The 24467-nt window shown below is 38.0% G+C and overlaps 1 protein-coding gene across 1 annotated transcript in view; it reads left to right on the forward strand.

Annotated features, from left to right (window-relative positions):
- Positions 1–24467, forward strand: part of ADCY5 (adenylate cyclase 5) — a 264047-nt gene that overhangs the window by 167248 nt on the left and 72332 nt on the right. Inside the window, exons 4-5 of the mRNA XM_060774794.2 lie at positions 20514–20625; positions 20775–20902. Of these exons, the coding sequence (XP_060630777.2) occupies positions 20514–20625; positions 20775–20902 (240 nt within the window). The remainder of the gene's footprint in view (positions 1–20513; positions 20626–20774; positions 20903–24467) is intronic.

The raw sequence follows: 24467 nt of genomic DNA on the forward strand, positions 1-24467 counted from the left end.
ACTGCAACCTGTGCTTTTTAATTAGGAGTAATCTGTTTTAATTGGCCTTGTTGACTCCAGACTTATATCTGTTTGGCACTTTTATGTGGCATTTGGAGAATGAAGCTTTCAAGATCAGACAGCAGCCTCACTGGATTTAAACCCCCATTAAAGAATGTCATATAAATAAACAACTAGTTTTTAAAGGAGGGCGGTTTGCTGGGATCAAGAAAGAGCTATTAAAATGAGAACATGGTCACAAGAACATTATAAAGAAAATAACTGGGGAAATTTGCTTAATCCAATTTCTATAATATAATATAGTTGGGTGAAATTGTTATATTTACATAATTGGGTTAATAATAACATTCCAAACTTTATGCTATGTTTATATCTTACATAATTACTGTTTATTCCATGTGATTTGCAACAGGATAAAAAATACAGGACATTCATGTGGTCTTGTTATACAAGTTTACAAGTGCAGATTTGTACAAAATTGCCTAAATACCACTGGTAACTCAAATAATTGCTGTAGCAATTCAACATTAAATTGTAAATAAAAATAGTGAATTATATAAGTGAAGAATTTTATTAGTGCCGTGGATTGGAATCTATCATCCTTTCAATGTTTGTGATGTTCAGATTATTCTTAATATCAGCTACATATGAAGCATTAGATTAGTTGAATATACAACGGTACCTAGATGAATACTGAACAATTATTCATAAATTAAGATCCTATATAGTCCCAAGCTTTACATTCTTCACCTTACCTTTCTCTCCCTTTTAAAGCATAATGCTTTGCATTTGAGTGGCAAAATAGATGGCACAAACTACATAATGTGCTGAATATAGTCAATACAGGCACAGCCACTGAAGCCATTCCTCTCTATGAGAGCCATGATCCCTGCCCACAATAGCTAGAAGCACTTATTTTGTGGGGATTGCACCGTGCACCCTTAGCAAACTTGCTCCATATGTTTAGTGAAGAGTTGCAATAACAGCTAACATCTACCTAATGCTTTTTTAAAGTGACAGGCCACACAGCAGCAAATCAGTGGGAGGAATTTGTTTTATCCCTGACAGGAATAGGAACCAATGCTCTGACTCTTGCATGCCTGAAGTCATATTCACAATGCCTTTTGGGAGCAGAAATAATAGAACAAAACAACTAGGCAGACAGCTGTGCTAAACAAACAAAGGCTAGAGAGACTCAGGATTAGCTTCCTCATCCCCTTCAAAACAAAAGCTCATCCACTCCACCCTGATGCAAACCTCCCTTAGAGTGCTTTGTGGTAACACTTGCCTAAAGGCAGGCCTGCTCAATTAGCAGCTTGATGCCCATACATGTTGGGTAGCCTTCCAAGAGACTGGAAGGGCTGATTTTGCTCCCTGCCTCATTCTACACAATCAACACAACTTATAGTGCATTACTGGTGCGCCGATTCTGCCTTGCTGGTCCTCATCTAAGGTGCTTCTTGGGAACATTACCAATTGTGAGTTTTAATTTTGTATTCCTTGATGTACAATCTGCTGTAGATCACAATGAGGACTCTAAAACACACATATATTTAGGTTGCTGTGACGTTTACGAGCTGTATGGCCATATTCCAGAAGCATTTTGTCCTGATGTCACATCCACATCTATGGCAGGCATCCTCATAGTTTCTTTACCTACTGTAGTCTTCATTAGACACATGTAAGAAGGTCTTGTCTACATAAGTGAGAGATCCACACCTACATATGCATGGAGCTTGCCAACTACATGCTTTTCTTTAGAACAGAGGTTGCAAACTTGTGGCCCTCCAGATGTTTGGGCCTCCAACTCCCAGTAGCCCTAGCCAGCTTCTCCTACGACAAGGAATTCTGGGAGCTGAAATCCAAAACAGTGGAGAGTCACAAACTTGACACAACTGCTTTAGAAGCTGGAGCTGTTCATAATTATTTTTTGTTTGTTTCCTGCATCAAGTGCGATTTCATGTATAACACAGCTAAAAACATTGGATATAAAGGAACAAAATATACTCTGGGATGGAACAGAGGAAAAAGATTTGACTTATTTATCCTTGAATGCTAGTCCTGGTCAGCCATAAAACACTTTAGTCAAGGCGCTATTAATAGTATGTGTAAGGAGTGTTAATGATCAGGAAAACAATCTATTTCAGACACATATATAACTGTATGATGTGAAATATCACTGTTTATTGTTGGTTTATGGGCAAGCAAAAATCTCCACCCACAGAAAGTTTCTGTGTAAGAAAGTACAGGAGGGCAAAACAAGCCTGCATCTTGAATTTGTATGCTATACACATTTCTGTGTAAAATATAATGGTCATTGTCAAGATCAAGAGGTGGAGTTTCTAGGATTTTACAGTCTACTTTTAAAGATAAATGACATGAATTATGCGTCCCAGAAAGTCATTTCTTCCCATCGAGTACCAGTCCATGGCAGATATAAAAGGAGTAAAATATCCATAGATAATGAAGTATTCCACCAGTGCCTTTGGTGTCAAAACGTAAAATGTCCAGTTATTCTGTTAATGGTAACCCATTGCCATAATAATCTCTAAACAGTGCCTGGAATTGGCTAAATATAGTCATTGTGGTGCTGTAAAAATATAAGTGCTAAGATCAAGAATAAAGGTTGGTTGTCATTTGCATTCCACTAAATTCTGGTGTTCGTTTCAAAGATAGTATCCAGGCACAGTAAAAATGACAATTTATTTGTATATTCTCCCTTTGTTGCAAAATGTACTGCGATCAAGGTGAATCAGTTGTTGTCAGTTGGTAATTAGATTGATTCGACTGGCTGAAGTTGTACCTCCATTTGCATGAATCAGAACTGTGGACTTGACAAATCTGTAAACAAAGTACATGCTTCGCTTTCCAATGAAGGTTGTTTAATGTACTGAAACATACCAATTTGTTGTTTCATTTGCTCCCGTTTTAATCCTTTTACCAATGTGTGCAGCAGAGTAATTTGTATTGTTTTGCTTCAAATCATGGTTTCTCTTTTATTTCACTTCTCTGGAAATCTCCCCCCAATTCAGAGCAAACTGCTATTCAGGTGTGAAAAGGCAACTCGTCCATTCTTTTAAATGATTGATACATCCTTGAAAGAGGCAGCCCTTGCCAATCATGTGCTGCCAGAGTACTGAGAATTTTTACAAAGGCCCCAAAAAGGGGAGGTAAAGTTTATCTATAGCAGAAGATAAGAATTATAACTGTACTAATTTCTGACCTGCTCTTGTAATGCCCGAGAAGCAAAATACTTGAAAATCATAAATGGCATGCATTAAAATGCAGCGAATTCACATTGAAATATAAGAAACAGAGGTCTCGGAACCACATATCTGTATAAAAGAACAGTAAGTAGGTCAGCATTTGCTCAGTTGGAAAAATCTTTACCAATAAGCGAAGGAAACCACAGAGGGGACCATCTATGTTTCATTTGGCAAGGTCTTCAACAATATTAGCATAGCTATGAAGAAGGCCTTATCTCTTATTATCATCAACTGTGTCTCTCTTCACGTGGAATACAGAGAAGGCCTTTTTCTGTTGATGTTAATGAACATACAGGATATCATGGGATTTTCTTAAGATTCGGTGCTCATTTTTTTAATGAAAGTCCTGGGTTCTGTCATTATTGCCAAAAACTATGATATCTTTTAAGGTTCATTGGAAACAAAGGCTTCTGCTTAATCATGCCAACAGATCCTTGGAAATACCAGTTGACAAAGAATGAGATTATACATTTTAAGTCCTTCCCATCACTTTCTGCAAACTTGACTCAATGCTGTTTCATATTATTCAAAAGCTATTCTTTCCTTTTGTGAAAAACCAGCAACTACATCCCAGTATTCAAAGCTAAATACTTTTTGGAGTTTAGCTTGGGGCAACTTTATAATTAAAGTGGCATTGGGAAATATATGATTTATGTACAAGGTAAGGCTGTAGACAGGTCAAAAACTGGTCAAAAAAGTACTACTAGAGAATCACATATATTGAGATGAAATGTTAATATGGAGAAGAACAAAGACAACACATGGAAGAAAGGAGTAATGGGCAGGTTGAAAGGGTGCGTTATTTGCCCCCCCCCCCCATACAATTCTTTACCATAGGTTCCACCTTTTTTGCTGTTCTCTTATCCACATCTTTATTTGTCACTCATTAAGGCTAAATCTACACAGCCCTATATCCCATGATCTGATCAGTAAATGATACAAGAGGTTATGTGTTTTGTCTACCAGCCAATTACCAGGACAGTTCCTTACCAGGATGCTACAACTAAAAGAACCATTCCGTTGTTTACCATCTGCTTTAACTCTGAAGATGTGTCTATCTGAAAGAGGGATCTTAAATTCCAGAAACCTTTGTTTGTGATAGGTAAAGGGAAGTATTTCCCAAAGATCCAGGTACGTTAACATCTTATAAATAACATCACTGCTGGAAAGCTCAATATTAAACCTAGATGTGCATTGGTATTTATTTATTTATTATTTATTTATTTAGAGTACTTCTACCCCGCCCTTCTCAACCCCCAAGGGGGAACTCAGGGCGGCTTACAAAAGGCACAATTCGATGCCTACACAGTATTACACATACGTATAAAACAGCAATTAAAACAATTATAACAGTTATAACCTAAGTCTGTGACCTATTACTCATTGCTTGAATCACTGATTCAGTTCTTTACTATCCCAATTAAATAGATGGAGAAAAATGCAGAACAATTATGAGAGAGAATGTATCCAAGAGAACAGTTGCAACTGACAGCAATCATTATATTAGGTTTGAAGCTGGCTTCAAAAGTGTATTATAAGGGGATGAGAATTCACCTACTATCAAAGGAAATGCACTCAAAGCTAATGGTAGTGGAAAATTAGTCTATCCTGTATATGTGTGTGTGAGAGTGGGTGTGGGGAGGGAGATTATAGAAAGCATTTAAAAGAACAATATCATTTGTTAATAGTTGCTGGATGCCCCTAAAAAGCTATAAATTCACATAACTGATCACGGGACAGTTGACACATATTTATTCATTGGTTCAGCTTGGTTATTTGGGAGCATGTATTTTGTCCAATGCTCCCAAAGATCATGTCAGGGAGAAAGGAGCTTTGATCTGCCTTTATTGTGGAAAAAGAAACAAAAACACTTGATAGCAAATGGGGCTAAGAGTGCTTCCAGATAGTGGCAAACTGTGTGTTTTAAATCTGGAGCAAAAAAATCCTGGGATCTGACAGCAGGTCTACACACAGACCTTTCAGTCCCAGGAAATGGCCCTCCGCTGTTCTCACATCTTCCTTTGAAGCGGATCAGGGTGAAGGGCAGATAGGGACACCCAGCGGAAGTTTTTTGTTTTTTAATTCACTTTATTATGTGCTGGACCTCATATGTGCACATGCCAAATATCTTAATGTAAACACAAGCAGATTTGTCATCTCTCTCTTCACCTAATTGTTAATTTAAGCTCTGTTAAATATTATGAAGTTTAAAAGAAAGGGTTTCAGAGAGTTCAAATTGCTTTCCACTTGTGCTTCCCTTGAGCCACCTATGTATCTGTTGCTCCATGTTTTGACAGCCCGATAAGCATAGGGCTCAATCCACGACTAAAGGAAGAAAGACAGGGCTAAATTTTGCTAGTCAAAATTGAAACCTCATCTTTGAGTCAATGGAAGCTGGTAATTCTATTGACAGTTCTGAATGCATGACTTGTTATTGTTTAGTATTCGTGATTCTTATGTAGCACCTAGGTAAGTTATACTCAGAGGTGATTTTGCCAGTTTCTTCCTCTAATATTTTGCTGTTAATTGCTGTCAAGTTGACTTCGACTTATGGTGACTCTATTAAAAACATACTCCAAGTATACCTTTTATCATTAACAACTCTGTTAAAATCTTGCAAATTCAAAACACTGAAAACATTGCTGATAGCTAGGCCATGGATAATGTTGCGTAGCTTCAAAGCTTCTTTGTTTGTTTGCACATTCTCAAAAGAAGATATTCCCAGAACTGTATTGCTGTTGTTTTGATTTTAAACATTATCAAGGACAATGAATTTTTCAACAGAAAATGTTCAGGCTATTTTGATGTCTTTATTGAAGAATAGAAATGTGAAGAAAAATAAAATCAGATGCAAGCAGATCACGTTCACAGTTATTTATTTTTAAGCAGATAGTTGTATAAAGGAACAATCTACCTTAGTGTGGTAAATTAAGAAGAACATTGCTTTAATTTTTAAATAAATATAATTTCAGGTTTGGATGGGAAAATCTCAAACCAGATTGTATTTGGGAAGTATCAACTTTCAGTTGATACTTCCAATGCTCATGTAAGCCCAGGAAAAATACTTAGCTTCATTCATATACTCACAGCTGAAGCATTCATGAGGTCCTGAGAGCAGGGAAAAGAGTCCCTACTATCACCAGTGATTGGAAATAACAAAGCTTCCCTTTCCTTACATGGAAAATGCTGGGATTTTGGAGGAGACAGGGCATTTTAAGTTGGATATGGATCACTGGTATTAGAATCATAAACTGGATAATTCATACAAGCTCTAGAATCAAAGACTTGCTAGAAAATGCTTTTGGTCTGATCCAGCACAACTCGTTTCATTTATGCTATCAGCTAAAGTGCTTGTCTGTTTGTCATGAGGTACAAATCCATGTGCTTCTTCACAAAATCATTAGAATTGGTGTTTTGTTAATGGGACCTCAACAAAGACCACAATAAGATTTTTGACCTGATCTCTGATTCACTTTCCAAACAAACACTTTATCTTTTTGCTTGTTTGCTTTCTTTGTTTTGCTCTAGAGTGCACATTTATGCACTGGGTTTAACCAAACATATTTAGACTTAAGTTGATATTCCAGATGTTTTTGTGTATGTTTAGGACTAGTCAGGAGATTCCAGCCTGCTGGTTTGCTCTATTTTGCATGAAACTTGGGGAAAATTTTAAGATACAGTTGAGATATCCTTATGGGGAGACCAGTGGTTCTCAACTGATGAAGAGAGGGAATATCAAGGCGGTTCCATCTTGCCTCCAGTGTCATCAGTTGGGAGCCGCCCCCCCCCCCCCCCCCCCCAGCACCAACCACTGCTCTGAGATCAGAGTGAAGAGAGGGGCCATGAAACCAAATCAAAAAGGGCGGAAATTGGGGTAAACAATTAGAGTTATTGCGGATGCATGACTTAAACACTGAATGATTCATCAGTTTGTTTTTCAAAACACCAGGTGATTATTTCAATACAGACTCTAGCATGCATTTAAATAGCCATGCCAGGGATGTGAAGTAATGGGGGGTTGGATCAATTAGATATCTCCACTGGGTTGCTTTTGACCAATGAAATGCTCCTGCTTATTGTGTCACTGTACCTAACCTTTGAATCTCTTCTGTTTCTGAAGAAGCATACTTTGCATATCCTTGTCTTGTTTTCACAGTGTGGAAGGGAGGGCTGGTACATGGAGCAGGTTTTAAAAATCAAAGAATTACATCTGAAATGTGGATTAGGGATAAGAAAGTTGTAAGATGCTTCAACAGTAGTCAGCTTCTTAGCCAAAGAGGCTGAATTTGCAGAGCTTGGTTGTCCCGTGACACTATAAATAAAGCTATTAGCATCAGTATGTAAATAGGTTTCTATTTTTGCTCAGTGTATTGTTCGAGAAAACTAGGCCAGTTATTCAGTGGCAATAGTTTGCTGTTCACTGCTGAGCTTTACCCAGTTTTTCCAGGCAGCTCTTTTTGCTCACTTGCAAGACATCTCTATTGTGCTTTATTTTAAATGGGACTGGCTGTAGTAGGCAAATCCAGACTTCCGGAGACTTTGATGACTCTTTGAAACAGAGAATCAGCTTAGTAGCTGAGCTTGTTTGTGCAACAGACAGCACTGTGACTAGAGGGCCATGAGCAAGTCTTGATCTCTTACTTCAATCCGATCTTTTAAGAGGCAAAGTTCTGAATTTCAAAGCCAATCTTTTAGGGCCAGTCTTTTTTTAAAGGCATACTCAACTTGGTGTTGTTTAAATGAGACAACCCTCACCCCAAACTTCATTACTGTTGAATAAAAATAACTTCTAAGCACAAAGAGTACTGTGGAAGAAGTCTAAAGACCTATTTAATTCCAGCTTTCTGTTTCCCTGGTGAATAACCAATTGTCTCCAGAAACCCATGGCAGGATCACATTCTACAACCATTTAACCCTGTGTATCTTCCATGAAATTTTTAAAGCCATCCAAGTTGGACATTATGATCATTTGTGGTAACTAATTCTATAATTTAGCTACATTATGTGAAGAAGTACTTCCTGTTAATTGGTCCTGAATCATACATTTGCTAATGGAGCCCCCAGTCGTTGAAAGGTCGGTGGTTCAAATCTGGGAAGTGGGGTGATCTCCCGCTTGTCAGCTCCAGTTCCTCATGCGGGGAAATGAGAGAAGTCTCCCACAGGATGGTAACACATCCAAGCGTCCCGTGGGCAACATCCTTGCAGATGACCAATTCTCTCACACCAGAAGCGATTTCTTTAACCAGTTTTTTCAGTCACTCCTGACATGAAAAAAATACATTTGGGGTTAAAGACACAGGACCCCAATGATATAAACAAAAACCTTTTTTTTTTAATTCGGTAGACACCACTGTAAAATGTTCTAGGCCTGACAGTGCAACTCTTTGGTCACCTTCCACTGAAAACCATAAAATTATAAGGAAGACCAACAAATGCTTAGCGATACGTTCTCCCTAGGAATGTCTAGATGGGCCCTATATCCCAGGGTCTGATCCCAGGTTTTCTGGTTCAAACTGGAATATATATATATATATATATATATATATATATATATATATGGATCCACACTGCCAGATAATCTGAGATAAACAGAAAACCCGGGATCAGATCCTGGGATAGAGGGCCTGCCTGGAAGGACTCTGGGTACAATAACACAACCCTTTAATCAGCCTCTGGTAGAAATTGACCATAGAGTAACACGAGATAACCTTGAGATTTTTAGAGAAAATGTATCAAGAAAATCCATAAACAATCACATATGCAAAAGTGAAACCCAGGGCCAATTGTAATTGAAAGATCCACTGAATATGACCTGTTTTTATCCAGCTGTACCCATATAGCTTTTCAGAACTTAGCAGTAGTACAGGTTGTTATTACAGCCTTTAATGTAATGAGTTATTTTGGTAACTAGTTAATTTTTACATTAACAAGCTGGAACTATTAATTTTCTGCCTGCTAACACTTAGGGCTGTAATTTGTTGCCTTTCTCAGTAAGGTTTATTTTTTTATCCCACCTTTCTTCTGATATAGGGAATCAAGGTCGGAACATAATGACTATATTGAAAGCTTGTCCCTGATGACTTATTGATATTATGCAGCCAAACCATGTATTGCTTTTGCCACATCGCTCCTCACTATTAGCACCAACCAAATTGTTATTAGATTTTCGTTTCCTGCGTAAAACTCTATGTAATTGTCTGATTGGATCTGTCTCATTCCTGTTTTCTTTAACTTTCTCTTTCTGTATAATTGCAATGTTTGTACATTCTATTTTGTGTTTTATCGTGTCTATCTTCCCTTGATTGATGCTTCACACATTCCATTTCCCTGTTATATGGGTTGGGAAGTTCTAGACTTTTCTTTCAACAGCTGAACAGTTTGGATTGAGTCCACTTGGGTCATTGGCCATCGCACTGTTAGTTATCATCGGCTGTACCACAATAGCTTTTTTTAGTGCTTTCCAATCTGGATGTCTCATGGCAGTATCTCATGTTTTCTTTTTTATTGTCTTGTCATAGGGTTTTCAATGTGGTTTATCATTGTTTTCTTTTGTGCAATACTCACAAACATTTGCTGTGGTGTCGCTGGTATTGTTTCTGAAAAATTCTCTCCCAGAATCACCCCACCACCACTGCTGCTGCCACCCAGTAGCTGTTAGGCATATTTGGTCTGGCTCCTCAGCAAAAACCTGTCCAACACAGGGACCTAAAATTCAACAAAATCTTTTGCCTCACAGAACAATGCAGTTTCACCACCAAAGAAAGTTAGTGCCATGATGGACCAGTCATGATAGTTAAATTATAATGTTCAGAGATGGGGGCAACCAAAGAGCATTTACATATATATATATAAATGACAGAATGGCAACAGCAATTATAACACGTCCATAATGCATAATCCAGCAAGTTACTTTCTGAATTGCAGTAACAAATAATTTGCTACTCTTAGATGATCAAAGTGATGAGTAACATGACTTGTCTCTTTTAATAATTGAGATCCTAAATTCTGGTCCTTCTAAATGAAACTCTGTTCACAATTACGAACTGATTTATATTTCAAACTCATTACAACAATCCTGTCTGCTGTGATCTTTTTGATCTATAATTTGTCTAAATTGCTGGAAATACAGATATTAGTCATAGAATCATAGATTAATAGAGGTGGGAGATATTACGTTTTGATGATGCATGCAAACCAGCAGAAGTTTAGTCCATTGTATATTCAAAAAAAGAACAACACAAGAAATGCAAAACTTAAATTTTACTCTTGTGCAGCAGAGTTCATGAAAAAGAAAACATCAACTTCAACACAAACTTTCTAGTAATAATACAGTCACAGTTCCCCTGAAGCAGTGGTTCCCAACCTTTTTTTGACCAGGGACCACTATGACCAGAGACCACTTTCCAACATTAGTACCAAAAGGATTACGTGTCAACTTTAGGTTCTGTTTGGTTATTTGGGGTGCTGATCAGAAAATTGCATTGGATAGACCACATCAGCTCTACAGAACTTATACCATCCAGTAGTCACCATTTGCTCGCCCACAGAAAACCATATTTAATAATCTAGGGCTGCTGACCTTATTTTATGTCTCGCAGCCCACAGGTTGGTAACCTCTGCTCTGGAGTATCAAACTCACGCATGGTCCTTGCATTTAATCCATCCAATGCTTTCTATTAGAAAATATGACTTCTCCCAGTCTTCATTTCTTACAACCAAAGTAGTCATTGCCAGTTCTGTGCTGCCTGTGTATTTGCCAGTATGTGTAGTTATAGTTCACAGCATAATTTCATTCCAAAGCATTGCTTTAAAAAAATTAAATATTACTGTATCAACATCTCTTCTTTTTTATCTCATGCTTTTGTCTGGGGTTCAGGAGGTCTTACAGAAGTTAAAATAGATACAGCTTTAAAATTCACATCGATGCACCCAGAATTACTTTTCTAGAAAGGGAGTTTCAGAGTCTAATAGCAGCCCTCTCAGTGTGCCCATACACATGGTAGTGATACCAAGAGAACATCCTCCCCAGAAAATATCAAAACATGGGCAGGCCTGTATGGGAGAATACAGTCATGCCGATAACCTGGACATAAGTTGTGTAGGGCTTTCTAGGCAGTGATCAGCACTTTGAATTATGCCCAGAAACAGTTCAGCAGCCAGTGGAACTAGTGTTGCACTGAGGGAGTTGCTTGTTTGAACCTATAGCCAACCCTGGTTCACATTCTGTTCTTGGCATGAGATGACATTTCTGAACATTCTTTGTGTCTTCAGAAATGAAGACATGAAAGGGGAAAATATTGGTCTGGATAATTGGGAGCATCTATGGAAAAGTGGATTTAAATTCTCAATAACTGGCTCCATATGTATAAGATGTTTTATAGGCGTTCTATAATGCCTGAGGTAATAGCCAAAATGGATAAATCCCATTAAGGGGAATGCTGGAGGTGTAAAACACAGAAAGGCACCTTCTTCCACGTTTGGTGGACCTGTAGGATGGTACAAGATTTTTGGAAAAAGGTGACGAAGGAAACAAACAAAATAACTTCTAATAAGGTTTTTGAAATCCAGAAATGTACCTTTTAGGAATATTTAAGGAGAGAATTAGTAAAGGAGATGATTAAACCTCACAATCTCTGAGGATGCTTGCCACAGATGCAGGCGAAACATCAGGAGAGAATGCTTCTAGAACATGGCCGTACAGCCTGAAAAACCTACAACAACCTGGAGATGATTACATTTGTCAGTATAGTTTTGTTGAAGTCAGACTGACAATAGCAAAATCGTGGAAAAGTGAAACAGGACTATTTAGAAAGAATTTGAGAGGAAAGTTATTAGACTTTATTCAAATAGCCAAGTTATCTAATGGTATCTGGGGAGGAAATAATGAAGAGTTTGTTTAAAAATGGAGGCTGGCATTGGAATACTTGGAAAGGAAAACCAATGTGGACTTGAAAGGAGCCACAAGGGGGATTTACTTAAGTAGGAGGAAAAAGATTTGATAGAATATTGCAATGTACCTGTTTGGGCGAATGACATGTCTGTATTGGATGTATTTGATTATCTCTAGATGTTTCTCCTTTTTATATTCTGTATGACATCAATTTCACTCAATAAAAACCTTTACAAAATTAAATAAGAAAAGAAACGGCCCATGTGAAGCAGGCTACTGTAATTTCCACAGGATGTCACACCATGGACAGATTTAACATTTCTTAGCAACTGAAAAAAAAAACCAGGAATGACAAAAAAAAATCACTGAAATGGTACTGGAAATAGGTTTGGCATGACTCATACACTTTAAATTAACAATATTGGTAGTCAGAATGCCCTTTTTAAAGCTACTGTCATCCACTAAACTATTGAATATCTATTGATAAACATACATTCTATTATTTACTGTTATCCTCACCTTTAAATACAGAATTATTCCAATAATTCTTATGTTTTATTAAAAAACGATGACTTGGAAATTCCTTCAATAGGACAAATAGGGTGATTAAATATTTCCATATAATCTTAATAAAGCATGATAATCAAGATGTAATCATATTAAATTGAAGATTAATTTCAAGCAAGATTAATTGAATTTAATTGTGTACATCACAGTTGTACACAATTTAGTTTGTACCACATACTGGTGATAGACTTAACTGAGCTAGCTCTGTAGGCTGAGTGGTATACATTGTCAAAGAAATATATGTACTGATACCCAGATATAGGAAAGAAAATTTTAGTCCCCAGAACATCCATGTGAGATATATAGATGCTTCTTGTATATATTGGATGGATGGCCGGCTGGCCGGCCGGATGGACGGACAGACAGATGGACTGACTGACAGACAGACAACCAGCAGGAACTTGGAGTTTTGTTTAGGAAAGCACCGTAGGATGCAATAGCTAGGAAACCCATTAAAGATAGCTTCTATTCTTTCATCCTTTAACATTGTGATGAACTTAATTGTTCTTCTACATCCAGCTGTTTTATCATTGTGATAGGAACACTAAGGATTCCAATGATAGCAAATAGCACTTGTGATTCTTCCCCATTTATGTAACTGCATGTCTTTCACTTGGTGCAAAGGGCTATTTTCAGGTGTGCTTTTATATACCGTAGTATATATCTTTAAACTCTCAGGCTTCCTGAGTGGCCATTTTCTTTCATAAAGACACAATCGTGCATTTCTTCTTGATTTCCTGGCATACCTTCTATTTCTGTTCCTGGGCCTAAAAAGCTAAATTCAGGAAGTTATTTTCCATTTGTAATGGAAATATTCCCTTACATTATTTCCCCTGAATTGCAACAGTGATGCAAAAAGCACCTTATCTGCATTCAATTTAAGCATCCCTGATTTCCTCTGCAACATTTTTGTAAGTTTTTTTGAGTTGGTTTTGCTAAATGAAAAAAAGATGCAATTATTATGTGCCCTTGGGCTGCAGATCAAAAGACATTTGGAGAAGTAGTAGAAAGTATCTAATACCACCATGTAACCTTGTTAGCTTTGAAAATGGGAGACATAAGTTGATTAAGGTATTAAAGGAGATTTCAAAAAATATATATTGGCCTGTAATTACGGCCGGCTCTTCTTCATTGCTGTTAATACCAGTTGTGCTTTTGCGTGCAACCTTGAATTCCTAAGAACTAATGCAAATGCCCAAGGCATCTGGGATTCCACTTGAACAGACCAGGGCCCATCCTGAGATTTATAGTTTCACAAAGTGGGATAATGTATAGCGGGGTGCAAAGGATTTTAATAGGCCATGGGCAAAACTAGATTTTAAAAAATAAGAAATGGAATTTTGTTTTCATGAGCCTCCACCAACAATTTGGAGGGGTTCAGGGTCTATTTTAAACACCAAACCACTGCTTCTGGAGGTCTCTAGGAGAAGCAAAACCACTTATTTCATTGATTCATTCATTCTGACCTGAAATATAAAGGGGAAGGGCAACGAACCATAAGATAGGCCTTAAGGCATGCCTCTGGTATAATTCACGACCTCTGATTCCAAAGTAATTTTCATAATCTGTATGATCTTTGCAAGAGGAAAAAGGATTGTCCAATAAATGTAGATATAAAGAAAATGTGTGTACATGATAATACTGCCTGAGTTTTGTTATTTCAGTCACTGCCTTTGAAGTAATGCATTGAAATAATGCATTCTTCATCACTTTTTCTTTTATTTATTTATTTATTTAGAACTTTTGGAGGGACTCAGGCTGGTTTCCAACAATAATATCACAAGCAATCATTTAAAAACATCACATTTCCTAATACACTAACACATTAAAATACCAAAAATACAATCATATAATTATAATTACTTTTAGTAAGGAGAAGCAAAAGAGACCATGTGGCATAGATTTGACTTTTGGATGTGCTCTGGAAGACCAGTTCAAATACCTGCTTAGCCTTTGGAAAAGTCACGATTTCTCCACCTCAGATGACGGCAATGGCAACTCCCCTCTGAATTAATTGTGCAATAAAACTCAACATCCCTGTGATAGGGTTGCTATGTGTCAGATTTGAAGACACATAACAGCAGGAGAGAGGTTTTAAATGTTTAATTGCAACATTATTAACAATTTTATATACATTGAGTAACATTTATTACTGGAGAAACATTACTGTTAAAGTCGTGGGCCATTTTTGCCTTTTTTGTGTGTGATTTTTTAAAGACCAAGCTAACACCAAGAGTTATATGTCTTAAAAAGCAACTAATGATTTTAATCAGTGGTTCCCAACCTGTGGTCCGTGGACCACCTGTGGTCCGCAAGAATTAAAATATGGTCCACGGCCTCAAAGTTACTATACCATTGCAACAAGCACGACTGGTCTCGCAAAACCCTCTTATAGTGCCAAGGCTTATTAAATATGGTTTTCTGTAGGTGATCCGTCCCGAGGCAATGGGGATGTCAGAGGGAAGTGGCTGGCTACTCACGAAAGATTACTACTACCACATCTGCTCTAGATTCTTAAATATGGTTTTCTGTGGGCAAGCAGATGGCGACTACTGGATGGCATATTTCTGTATCAGAAACTAGAGCTGATGTGGTCTATCCAATGCAGTTCTCTGAATCAGCACCCCAAATAACCAAACTGAATCTAAAATTGACCAAAAACTGGTTTATAACCCTTTTGATACTAACATTGGAGAGTGGTCCCAGGTCAAAGTGGTCCCTGGTCAAGTGGTTGAGGGGGGGGGGGGAGATGTAGAATAGTGTGAACTGCTTCAACATATTTAGTTTACATATTGTATTCAAATATATTCAAAACATTATGTGGAAATTATTTTATTGCACAATTTGTTTATGTTGTCAATAGAATAGCACATACTTTCATTATATTGAACAACAATTACATCTGAAAGAAATCTTTTTATAATTTAAGAAAATTTTCCATATTTCTGTGTGTTTATGCTTTAATGTAACCTTTTCTGACAAATTAGCCCTTTCCATATATTTTCTAGGTATTCCCCTGTGGATCTATCTATGATCTTTTTAGGCCAGAATCCTTCATTTCAATAGGATTTGCTCTTATCTGTGGTTTTACGTATCCACATGAAGCTGAGAACAGTCCAGCCCAGTTTACTGTTTAGGTTATACTCATTACTTTACAACCCACTCTAGCCCCACAGTGTGCACATATCCATGCCCAACCCTCTAGTCTAGTCATGTCCAATATATTCCTGGTCACTGGTTGCCAAATTGATTTGATATACTGTAATCTTAACGCTGTTTGTATACTTTACTGTTTTAATTGTGTTATAATTGACAGTTTTAATTATTACATTTTAAACTGTGTTTTTGTTTTTATTGGCAAATGTTGTTGTACATTCTGAGCATGGTCCTACTTGTAAGCTGCCCCGTCCCTTTGTGGAGATGGTGGTGTGGTATAAAAATAAAGTTGTTGTTATTGTTGTTGTTGTTGTTGTTGTTGTTATTTTGCTGTAATATCTTCAGCTTCATCCAAATCAGCCTCTGCACTGCTTATTAGACCCATTTCAAATTGAGAAAAAATTATTTCAGCATAAGTGATACATTCTAGTACAGTATTTCACTAATGGATTGATTGCAGTGCAATAGTCTAGACAACAGTGGGTAAGCGTGCATGTGTGTATGTTGTGGAAACATGTTTCACAGAAAGAAATTCTACCCACATCTGTGCTGACACTTTGTGGTTTTGGAAAGCAATTTATTCCAATTTGCTTATTTGAATGCCATCTGGGAAAGGCCACAATTAGGATTTGGATTACTCTGTGCAAAGAGAGAAAAACTTTAACCCTTTCCCCATATTACAGTCCTGATAATCTGCCTATTGCTATCTCCACCACAACCCCAAGAACATACTGTTGTCTTCAAGGAAGAGCATTGGCAGCAGAGGAGGAGGGGCTGTCATTAGGATTGTATTAGATTTGAAAAGACAAAAATCCCCTCATGCTACTTCAAGAAATCGGGTTATACAGTTCTGTTGCTGTGTTTCTCTTAAAATAACACCAAGACAGATTAACATATGAATGTATTTGGATGTGCAGTATTGTGGATTTTGACTTCAGTCTACAGTCAGGTGCACACTTTTCTGGAATCAGCTCCATTGAACACAGTGTGATTTGCTCAACATAGGTAGGATTTGATTGCACAAATTCCTTGCTCTTTAAAGGCAATTTCCTTGCAGATTCTACTCAGACAGAGTTATCTCTCAGATTCCCTCATCACCAAAGATGAGGGAACTCCAAGCTCTCCTCAAGACAGATGAATTACAGCATATTCTGGCATATAAGACTACTTTTTAACCCAAGGAAATCTTCTCAAAAGTCAGGGGTCGTCTTATACCCGGGTGTAGTCTTATGCATGGGAGTCGTCTTAACTCTATATTTTAACTGGAAAAGTTGGGGGTCATCTTATACGCCCAGTCGTCTTATATGTCGGAATATAAGGTAGATCTTTATGATAATAACTAGCTTGTTCAAACCTAATTGTGTAAAATTGTGTTGAAATTTGTCTTACCCTATTGTAGCATAGGTTGAGCATTCCTTATCCAGAATTACAAAATGTGAAATACTTCAAAATCCAAAATAATCTGCCTGAGTTGCTGAGGTAATGCCAACCTTGCTTTCCAGCGGGTCAGTGTACACAAACTTTGTTCCTTTCAAACAGTCACTAAAATATTGTATACAATTAGTGTGGGATGCTTAAGGTGTATGTGAAATATAAATAAATTTCATGTTTGAACTTGAGTTTCATCTCTATGATATTTCATTATGTCCGCATTTGAATTTACAGGTATTTCAAAACACTTCTGGTGTCAAGTGATATGGTTAAGGGATATTCAACCTGCCTGAGCACTTTGCATAAGAAAAAATAGGGCAGATAGCAGGGATTTGATATGTGATAACCACATTTCCTCTATAGTCATAACATGATCTGTTATTAAAATTGGGACAGTATGCATTTATATGGGGAAATTTTTGGTTTCCTATTGTTAGGTATCGGAAATATCCATAGTGCTTTACTGGATGTATAGCCCAACTGGAAAAAAACCCTACTTCTTTGACATCTTGAGATCTTTTTAGCCAAAGCAGATGAGAATCAACATGTGATCACCAGACAGAAGCCTCTAGCTGTGCATGTGGTGGGAAAGTCATAAGCTGGCCAGTGTTTTGCACATAAACTCCTGAACTCCCCAGTATCATTGTATGTCACATGAACTCTAGAAAGAGGGAGGTTCCTGGTCCAAACAATTCATGGTTTATGGACAGTTTTTTTTTCATTTCCTCAAATGGCTTTTCTGCTAGATATTTTTTTCATGCCGACATATTTTTTGGAAGTAATCTGTTAAAGCAAACTGTGAAAATCAGCCTTCCTGCTTCAACATACGAATAGATCACTTCTGCTCAACAGTCATCTGAAAGTTCAGATAATCATATTGTTTCCTTACAAATGCTTAGGCCTAGTATTAATTGGGACTGGTTACATTGATCAATCATCTGTCCTGCTCCAAAAACCGAAAGTCTGTTTCTGGACATGATTTAAAGTGCTGGTTGTGACTAATACTAAGTCCAGGCTATCTAATTAGGGGCCCTTCCACACAGCCCTATATCCAGAATATCAAGGCGTTCCAATTAGTAATTTAGATATTTGTATTAACGAATCATACAAATCTCTGAATTATGAAATGAACCTCTGAAGCTTTGCACAATCTTAAAAGCTAACAAATTGTGTCTACTCAAGGTCACGACACCATTTGGATTTTGACTACAAGTATATTGTTGTTCAGAAAATCCATTTCCCCTCTACTACTGATGGATGGTAAAGGAACGAAGAGTAAATAGCAGAGTTTGAGGAAGTGGTGGAATACAGTGTCGTAGTCCCTGTTAATCAAACATCTTGGGGCGTTGATGGTGTGAGCTCTACTATACCACTGACAATGAACACTTGTAACTCAGACTCATTAACAATAATGACCTACATTAAAAGATGTATGTGTTTAAATAGATTTTAGTGCTAAACCAATGTTTTATTTTCCATACCAATTTTATTTTTATTTTTAAATATATATATATATATATATATATATATATATATATATATATAATGCAGATGCTCCTATAAAGTATGCGTTCTTGCTGAATCTTAATGTCTGAAATGTAGTATGAAAGGAGGTAATTATTACCAAGATCTTTAATTAAATCAATATTTGAACTAGCGTAGGATCCATAATAGTTTATTTTGTCTTTTGTTTGATGCAGTACACATGGGTGCCCCACTTTCCAATACAAAATAGCTGCCCTTGGATGCATCTACACTGTAGAATTAATGCAGTTCAACACCACTAACTACCATGCCTGAATGTTATGGAAGTCTGGGGTGTATAGTTTGATGAGGTACCAATACTCTTTGGAAGAGAAGGTTAAATGCCTTGTAAATTCATAATTCCATCTCATTGAGCCATGGCAGTTAATGTGGTGTCAAACTGCATTAATTATATAGTGTGGATGCACCTGCAGTTACAGCATAATGTAAATGTTGCTTTAATTGGTTTGTAATTGCCCTGTTGCTGATTATATTCATGGATCATTGAAGTGATCACTGTTGTTACCTTATAGGTTACCTTAAGATAACAATAGTGATTATTTCAGTTAATGGGTTTCTGAATAGGAAGAGGAATAATTTTCTCCACTGACCTGTGCATACAAGTGTAAATGCTATAGCACATTTCTGACTTAGAGATAAAAGGAAAGGGGGAACATCTAGTGGTGGTTGGCTTAAGTAAGTCACTTCAATGAAAGTCTAAAGCAATGTGAGACCCATTTTCTACTCTTTGAAGTTGCTCAAACTTTTGTTACTGCTAAAAATAGTGTAACTCAAGTATGGTGTGTTACGTGATAGTTCTTTTCAGATAATGCTAGCCATCTATGTTTGTTATTACTTTTGCTAGTATTCTGTTTTACTTAATGTAAAAATAATATTTCAACCTTTTGGGGGGAAAATTAGTGGATGTGAGATAGATCCTTTCTCACTATTTTTCCTGATAATCCCACAAATCCTAGTTTACTAGATTTTGTCTTTTTCTTTTTGAAGCTTGTCCCAGGATTAAGTATAAATCAACAATATTACTGGGTTTTACAGTAAGAACATGTAACCACCTAATTATAAATACAGTAGACCCCTTAGTCCCCCACTGGGTTTGATTCCAGTGCCCCTATGGATACAAGAATCTGTGAATGTTTACATCCCATTATATACAGTGGCATGGTAAAATGGCGTTCTTTATATGAAATGGCAAAATCAAGGTTCGCTTTTTGGATTTAAGAAGAATAATCAAGTAATGGATGGTTGAATCCATGGATGCAGAAGGCTAACTGTATGTCCTAGTATCTCAATAATAGCCCCTCCCCAATTTTAACATATGAATAATTTCCCTGCCAAGAAACATCTTTTCATATTGTTTTCATACATAAGTTTTGGCTTTTGTTTTAGTGGATATATGCAAGGTGCATATGAAAACTTGTCTTAGCCAAGAGCACTCATGCTCATGCCAAATGCATCTCGTTCTCATCTACTTATTCTCCCACATGAACAGTCATCAAGCATCAAAAGCTAGCAGGAGAGAGAGTCACAAGATGTGAAGATTTTTTTTTGGAGAGGGGGAAGAACTACAAAAAAGAGTAGAAGATGGGTATGAGAAACCAACATTTATCAAGACATCTGTCTTTTCTATTTCCTCCTCTTCTTGAACCCTTCCTTTACAGCATTCTCTTTGCGGACATAGAAGGCTTCACCAGTCTGGCTTCCCAGTGCACTGCTCAGGAGCTGGTGATGACGCTGAATGAACTCTTTGCCAGATTTGATAAACTTGCAGCTGTAAGTAGGGTTTGCACCCATCTTCCCCACCTCCCATTAACAATAAGGGGGACTTAGATTGTGGCTTTGTCCAAATATTCATGACCTTAGAAAGCAGCCACTTGGTATCTTGAAATAAAGGAGGGGGGTATTTTCTCTCTGTTTTACAGGAGAATCATTGTTTACGTATAAAAATCCTTGGTGATTGCTATTACTGTGTATCTGGATTACCTGAAGCAAGAGCAGATCATGCACACTGCTGTGTTGAAATGGGAATGGATATGATAGAGGCCATCTCGTAAGTACCAAATTCTTTGGGGAACATCAGTTAAATACTACCTTCTGTATGTTTGTTCTTGTGCATGCATTTCTACCTAATTTTGCATCTCATAAATCATGGCACACTCCAGCAAAGCACAGTTTCAAGCTGATCAAGAAATGGGGTGGAAGGGGGGAAAGTCTCTTTGTCCCAGAGCAAGGTCCCAGTGCCAGTGGAGGGCCACGTGCCTACCTTAAAGGTAAAGGTAAGGATTTCCTCTTGGAATTAAGTCTAGTTGTGTTCAACTCTGGGGCGTTGTCCGTAGATGCCTCCAAGGTCACATGGCCAGCATAACTGCATGGAGTGCTGTTGCCTTCCCACCGGAGCGATACCTGTTGATCTACTCACATTTGCATGTTTTAGAACTACTAGGTTGGCAGAAGCTGGGGCTAATAGAGGTAGCCGACCTTGCTCCCTGGATTTGAACCGCTGACCTTTCAGTCAGCAAGTTCAGCAGCTCGGTGGTTTAACCCACTGTGTCACCGGAGACTCCTTTTCTGAAGCCAGCTTGCTGTGGGATCAGACATGGGTCTATTTTTTCCATAATTCTATGCAAAATAAGTCTCTCCAGAACTTTGCAGAGGTGGCACAACAGGGAGATTGGTCTGTAGCTTTTTGGGTCATTGCAGTCTTTGCCTGGCTTCAAGATGGCGATGACTCATGCTTTTCTCCAGATTTTGGGGATCTGACAGGATGCAGTGCAGTTGTTCATCAGCTCCAGCAGCCAGCGCCTTGCTTTTGGACCAAAGTTCTTGATTTGTTGACCTGTCAGCAGCCTATGATACTGTGAACCACCGCCTCCTCCTGAGAAAAATGTATAATATCACAAAGGACTACCACCTCACCCGCCTCATAGGAAACCTGCTACAAAACAGGAGCTTTTTTGTTGAGTTCTAGGGCCAGAGAAGCAGATGGCGGAAACAGAAGAACGGCCTGCCTCAGAGGAGCGTGCTTGCTCCATCCATGTTCAACATGTACACAAATGACCAGCCACTGCCAGAAGGGACAGAGAGTTTCATCTATGCTGATGATCTTGCCATTACTGCTCAAGCAGGGAGCTTTGAGATGGTTGAACAGAAGCTCTCCGAAGCTCTAGGTGCTCTTACTGCCTATTACAGGGAAAACCAGCTGATCCCCAACCCATCCAAAACACAGACATGTGCCTTTCATCTCAAGAACAGAGAAGCATCCCGAGCTCTGAAGATCACTTGGGAAGGAATCCCACTGGAGCATTGCAGCGCACCCAAATACCTGGGCGTCACTCTGGACCGTGCTCTTACCTACAAGAAGCACTGCCTGAACATCAAGTAAAAAGTGGGTGCTAGAAACAATATCATACGAAAGCTGATTGGCACAACCTGGGGATCACAACCAGATGCACAATGGAGGACCTTCTTGCAGCAACACCAGAAGCACTCCGAGTGGCCAGATACTGGTCAAGGGACATTTGATCAACTACCAAACTCACAAGTTTTGTATTTTGTCTGTTTGCTTGCTTTGTTCTGTTAGAAATGTAATATAATTTGACTGGTTGTCCTGATACGACAAATAAATAAAAACCGGAGACTCCTATACATGCCTAGCTTATGTTTCTTTTTTACAACCTTCCTTTAGTTAAAATGGAACTCAAATCAGCACAAACAATTTTAAATGGTGCAAATAAAACTGCAAAGGCTGGTCCTATTAAAGCAGACAAATTATAATAGTAATATTAAATTGTAATATTAAAATGAAAATTAACTGAATGCAATTTTAATTGAGTTTTTGTTGTTTTGGGTTCATTTGCCTGATACAGAGTCTTTCTATGATTTAAGCATTTGAGAGTTTAGATCATTAAAGTTGGCTGGACTAATTGTACTGGACAAAATTCCAAGAAGGTTAGGACACTTTGAAATCATTGCAATATAAAATCATTTGATTGTCAACTAAGCCTTGTGGATTTAAGTAGGACATTGGGGGCATCCAGTTTTCTCTGGCCTGCATTCATTCTTTGATTGTTCCAAGGAAAACAAGCTGGTTCTTTGCTTTTCTTTCAGGAACTTACATTTATACCAAATTGATGCTGAAAGCACAAAGAGCTTCCTAAAAGGTCCAGCAATTATAATGCCTGTCATTCCAGCATTCTGATCTTTATTACCTTCATTCGTCTGAGAAGCTTTCTCTTTTCATCAGAGAAGACGGGGGAGGCAGTGAGAACAGAAAGTCTCTCACTCCAGATTTAGCAAAGAGATACGATGGTTAAATCCTTTTCATCCCACACAAAATGGGAGCCAGGTTTTTGAAAGTTGACAGGGAACAATTTGTAAACAAAAATGGAGTGCACTTCAGCACCAGTATTTGTACTTTGGTATAAAACACAACAGCTCTCTACAGATACCATAGAGCCTCACTCAAATAGCTCGTGGAACTGAAGAAGCCAGAAACATTCATTGTATTATTTCAAGGGCACAATACATAAAATGCCACCCACTCACACAGTTGCTTATAGTGTTCTCGTTTTGTTTTAGTCCTCTGGTTTCTTTCCCCAAGAAAGAAACATAATCTTATTAAATAAATCAAATGATTATGTCTTAAATGTGTTTAAATTATTTTGCACCTAACTAATTATGGTTTGTTTGCCGGAAGAAATGATGCTGAAGAAATCAGAATACAACACATTATATTCTAGACAAGCATCCTCAAACTGCAGCCCTCCAGCTATTTGGGCCTCCAACTCCCAAAATTTCTGAACATTGAACAAGCTGGCTGGGACTTCTGCGAGTTTGAGGCCCAAAGAGCTGGAGGGCTGCAATTTGACGATGCCTGTAATCTAGCAGGTCATTATGTGCAAACTTGGACTATATATTTTCAGAAAGGGACACCAAATAGTAAAAGATAGATGGCTGGGCAGATGGTTGGCTGACTGTGCTTATATAAATGTTCTCTTCAGATTTTCTTGTAATGGGTAAGGGCATTATCCTTCCAGCACAGCCCTCTGATTGTCACACTTTCCCTTGTGTTCTGTCACCACTGGGCCTGTACACAATGTCTTTATTCTATAGGACGCACACTTTAAACCCAGTGGGAAGCCGGGGTGCCCAAAGAGAGATTGTTAGAGACTTCCAGAAGTAATGGGCTTTAGAGTTCTTTAAAAGTACAACAAAGTCTTTATTAAGGAACAAATCTTCAAACAAAACTTCAAGGCTTTACTATTCTAGTCTTTAAGAGACTGGCACTGACTTGGTTTAACTGTACTATTTCAGCATAAGGAAGAACTCTTTATAATCCCTCCCAGGCCGCTTTCTATCTATGTCTAGTCGGCGTGGGTGCTGCTACCGAAATCCATGTGCGTCTGGGTATCGAGCAGACCTTACTGGCTGAGGCTTGAAGATATAGCAGCTGGAATTCCGTGGTTCTACAATGCTGTCTAGTGGGAACTTCAGGTCTGTTTTCCCCTCTGGTGCTGTGAGGCTGAGAGGCTTTTCCTTCCATTTCCCTGGAACTGGATAGTCAGTTTGGACCCCGGATGGTCTTGAGGAATGAAGCCTTTCCTACGGGACAAACT

The sequence above is a fragment of the Anolis sagrei genome, chromosome 1 (genome assembly GCF_037176765.1).
Source record: "Anolis sagrei isolate rAnoSag1 chromosome 1, rAnoSag1.mat, whole genome shotgun sequence".
Taxonomy (NCBI): domain Eukaryota; kingdom Metazoa; phylum Chordata; class Lepidosauria; order Squamata; family Dactyloidae; genus Anolis; species Anolis sagrei.